Source organism: Lactuca saligna, chromosome 2 (genome assembly GCF_052625555.1).
Source record: "Lactuca saligna cultivar CGN05327 chromosome 2, ASM5262555v1, whole genome shotgun sequence".
Lineage (NCBI taxonomy): Eukaryota > Viridiplantae > Streptophyta > Magnoliopsida > Asterales > Asteraceae > Lactuca > Lactuca saligna.
Genome location: NC_136418.1, coordinates 101,142,932 through 101,145,890, shown reverse-complemented (window position 1 = coordinate 101,145,890; position 2,959 = coordinate 101,142,932). Strand labels below are relative to the sequence as shown.

General features: G+C 31.6%; 1 protein-coding gene across 1 annotated transcript; it reads left to right on the top strand.

Annotated features, from left to right (window-relative positions):
* Positions 1-202: 202 nt before the first annotated feature.
* Positions 203-1,010, top strand: LOC145028980 (kirola-like). The gene is made up of 2 exons (XM_078977651.1): positions 203-438; positions 534-1,010. Exons 1-2 carry the CDS (start codon positions 252-254, stop codon positions 806-808), a joined length of 462 nt encoding a protein of 153 aa, XP_078833777.1. The 5' UTR covers positions 203-251; the 3' UTR covers positions 809-1,010.
* The last annotated feature ends 1,949 nt before the right edge of the window (positions 1,011-2,959 follow it).

Sequence of the window (2,959 nt, the reverse complement as noted above, 5' to 3'; positions counted from 1 at the left end):
AAAAAACATTAGGGACAAGTTAACAAAAAAAACATTAGGGATCAAACATGAAAAGTATTCAAACCTTAGGGACCATTCCTTTAATTTAACCCTATATTAAATTATTAGTAAATTAAGTTTGCAATATTAATGTTTATATTGTTTATTTTCATGGAAGTTAGAAATAAGCTATGGACCACAACACTCTATAAAGCTAGATGGAGCTCAAACCATTTTCCTCATTGTCATTGTATGATTCATTTTTAAGGGCAATGGCTCTAAGTGGTATCTTGGTTGAGAAAATTCCCATCAAATCAGATGGGAACGTGTTCTATGACATTTTAACGTACAGCCCATATAATGTATGTGAAATTTGCCCTGATTGCATGAATGGTGTTGATCTGGAAGATGGTGAATGGGGTGTTATTGGATGCGTCATTGTTGTTTCCTTTATACATGGTTAGTTCGTTTTTTATGTCAAATTTACAACAAACGTAACATTTTGGTTATATTATACTTGAACTGATCATAATGTACATCATATCACATGGTAGATGGAAAGACACATGTTGTTAAAGAAGTGCTTCAAACAATCGACAAGGAGAAAAAGTCTGTGAGCTACAACGTGATAGGTGGCGATATTATGGATGCTTTCAAGACTTTTTTGATCACGATTGATGTTGACACAAGCGAAGAAGAGAGTTTTTTGACTTTGACTTTCCAGTACGAGAAACTAGATGAAAATCAAGATGCCGCTGAAAGTTTGATGGATTTTTGCCTTAAGGTCATCAAAGATATGGAGAACCATTACCTTGCGAAGTCCACCTAAAAACTGATTTAAGTGCGCAGTTTATTACAAATGAAGTTCTTTGGATTATTTGAGTTTGTTTCAGTATATGTGCAGTGCAATTATTACATATGAATTTCCATTACGTTTGCATGAGATTGATGTGTATTGTATAATATCATTGAATTCCCGGTATTTTATCATATATTTGCTGTCCAGTAAAATAAAATTTCAATTGATAATTTGATGATATGTTATTATATTCTACGGCCAAAATAACAAATGATGAAGGCACTTTTTACCGTTTTCAAATAATTCTTTATATGTAGTTAGCGAAAATAGGAGAAAAACACATAAATGACCATACTTAAGAAAAACCTTTAAAAAGGTAACCAATATTTTATTTGTATAAAAAGTGGTCATTTATTATGTATCCATGATCCATGATCTTGACTTATATGGAACTATTTATGAATATCCCGGTGCTAAATAAACCTCCAATGATGGGAGATTTAGATGTGGATGTGTATCCATGATCATTGAGGAATATAAAAAGAAGTCTCCATCTATTTAAACTTGTTTTCCTTCTTGAAAATTTTATTTCGATTCTGGATCATCTAAACTCTATGTGAAAGTCAAATAATATTAATAACTACTTGGACCATTTTTAAAATCAGTGCAAGATATAGGATGATTTTGGCAAAAGTAGCTATTAGCTGGAAGCGGATAGCGGTTAGCTGGTAGTTGATAACTGGTAACGTGTAGCAGGGAGCTGGTAGCGGGAATCTGTAGTTTTTTTTTTTTTTTTTTTTTTTTTTTTTTTTTTTTTTTTTTTTTTTTTTTTGTTATATGTATGTTTGGCAAAAGTAGTCGGAAGCTTTTGAAATATATAAAATTATATAAAATGACAATTTATTTAAAATAAATAAATATATAAATATATTTTTAAGAGTAATTACGGAAATTGATTTCAAAAGCTAATGAGCGTTTTGTTAAACGCTACATGAAGTAGCTTTTACAATCGGAATGTTTTGTTAAAACTAAAAGTTAAACGCTCATATTGTCAAACAAAGTTTTTTGTTTAAACTAGAACGTTTTATAAAAAACTAGAAGCTAGAAGCTCCCAAACGCTTTTAAAAGTTCCGTGCCAAACACGCCCATAATTATTCAATGGATACAAACCATATATGGGTTGTTATTTAATATATTTTTTTTTAGGGAAAATGACTTAGAAAAGTAGGAATGAGCATAGGTCGGTTTGGGTCGGTTTTTGGCTAAAACCAAACCAAACCGTAGAAAGTCGGTTTTTCGGTTTTTAAACCCATATAGGTTCGGTTTTTACATGGTTCAGTTTTTCGGTTTTTCGGGTTGGGTTTATGGGTTTTCGGTTTTAAACCGTTGGTTTATAAGCTCCTGTTGTTTTCTAGTTTTTTGGGTTCAAACCCGGTGAAAGTACGTAACGATAAATTGTATTGTCTAACGCCCGTATTTATGGCCTAAAAGCATTAATAAAGTTGTAATAGTCTACGTCAACCTTTGTAACTCATTTTGAAGTAATAAAGAGGAATTATGTGAATATTATGTGAATTATATGCTTATTTGCTTAATTATTATGATTTAATTAATTAATAATAAAAATAAGCATTTAAAATAAATATTAGAAAAAGCTGATATCTTTTAAGAAAGTTGTAGTGGCCGAAACAAGGATTCCGGAGATATAAATAACGTCGAAATCCGAGTTATAACGAAGAAGTTATGACATGTCGAAGTTTCGCGACAAAACCGGCACGACACCGGGAAGCGTAAAAAGTGAATATTGTGATAAAGTGCTTTTTAGCCTTAACAATCTAAACTAAAGTCGTAGTATTCGTTAAACCGAGAAGTTCGATAAAAAGGACGCCCAAATCTGACTTCGTATGAGGAACTTATGATTTTTCTAAGTTTCAGCTTAGCAGTAGACAACTAAATACTCGAATTTAAGATCGAGCGAAATTTAGCGCACACAACCTAAAAGAGAATCGAAGGTCTCGTCAATAGTAGTACAACGGTAAAAAGACTGACGAAAACGGACGTCGGATGAAGAAGTTATGAATTTTTAACGGATTTTCGTGTCCCAGTCTGTTAAAAATAATAATATTAAAATTAAAATCAAAATTAGCCGACAAAGTCTAAACAGAAGTTGTAGAACATGAT

What these genes read in the sequence shown, in the direction of transcription:
- LOC145028980 (XM_078977651.1), top strand. Translation starts at nt 252, where the DNA reads ATGGCTCTAAGTGGTATCTTGGTTGAGAAAATTCCCATCAAATCAGAT. An exon ending in TGTTGTTTCCTTTATACATG is followed by an intron (nt 439 to 533) that starts GTTAGTTCGTTT and finishes ATCACATGGTAG; the next exon opens with ATGGAAAGACACATGTTGTT.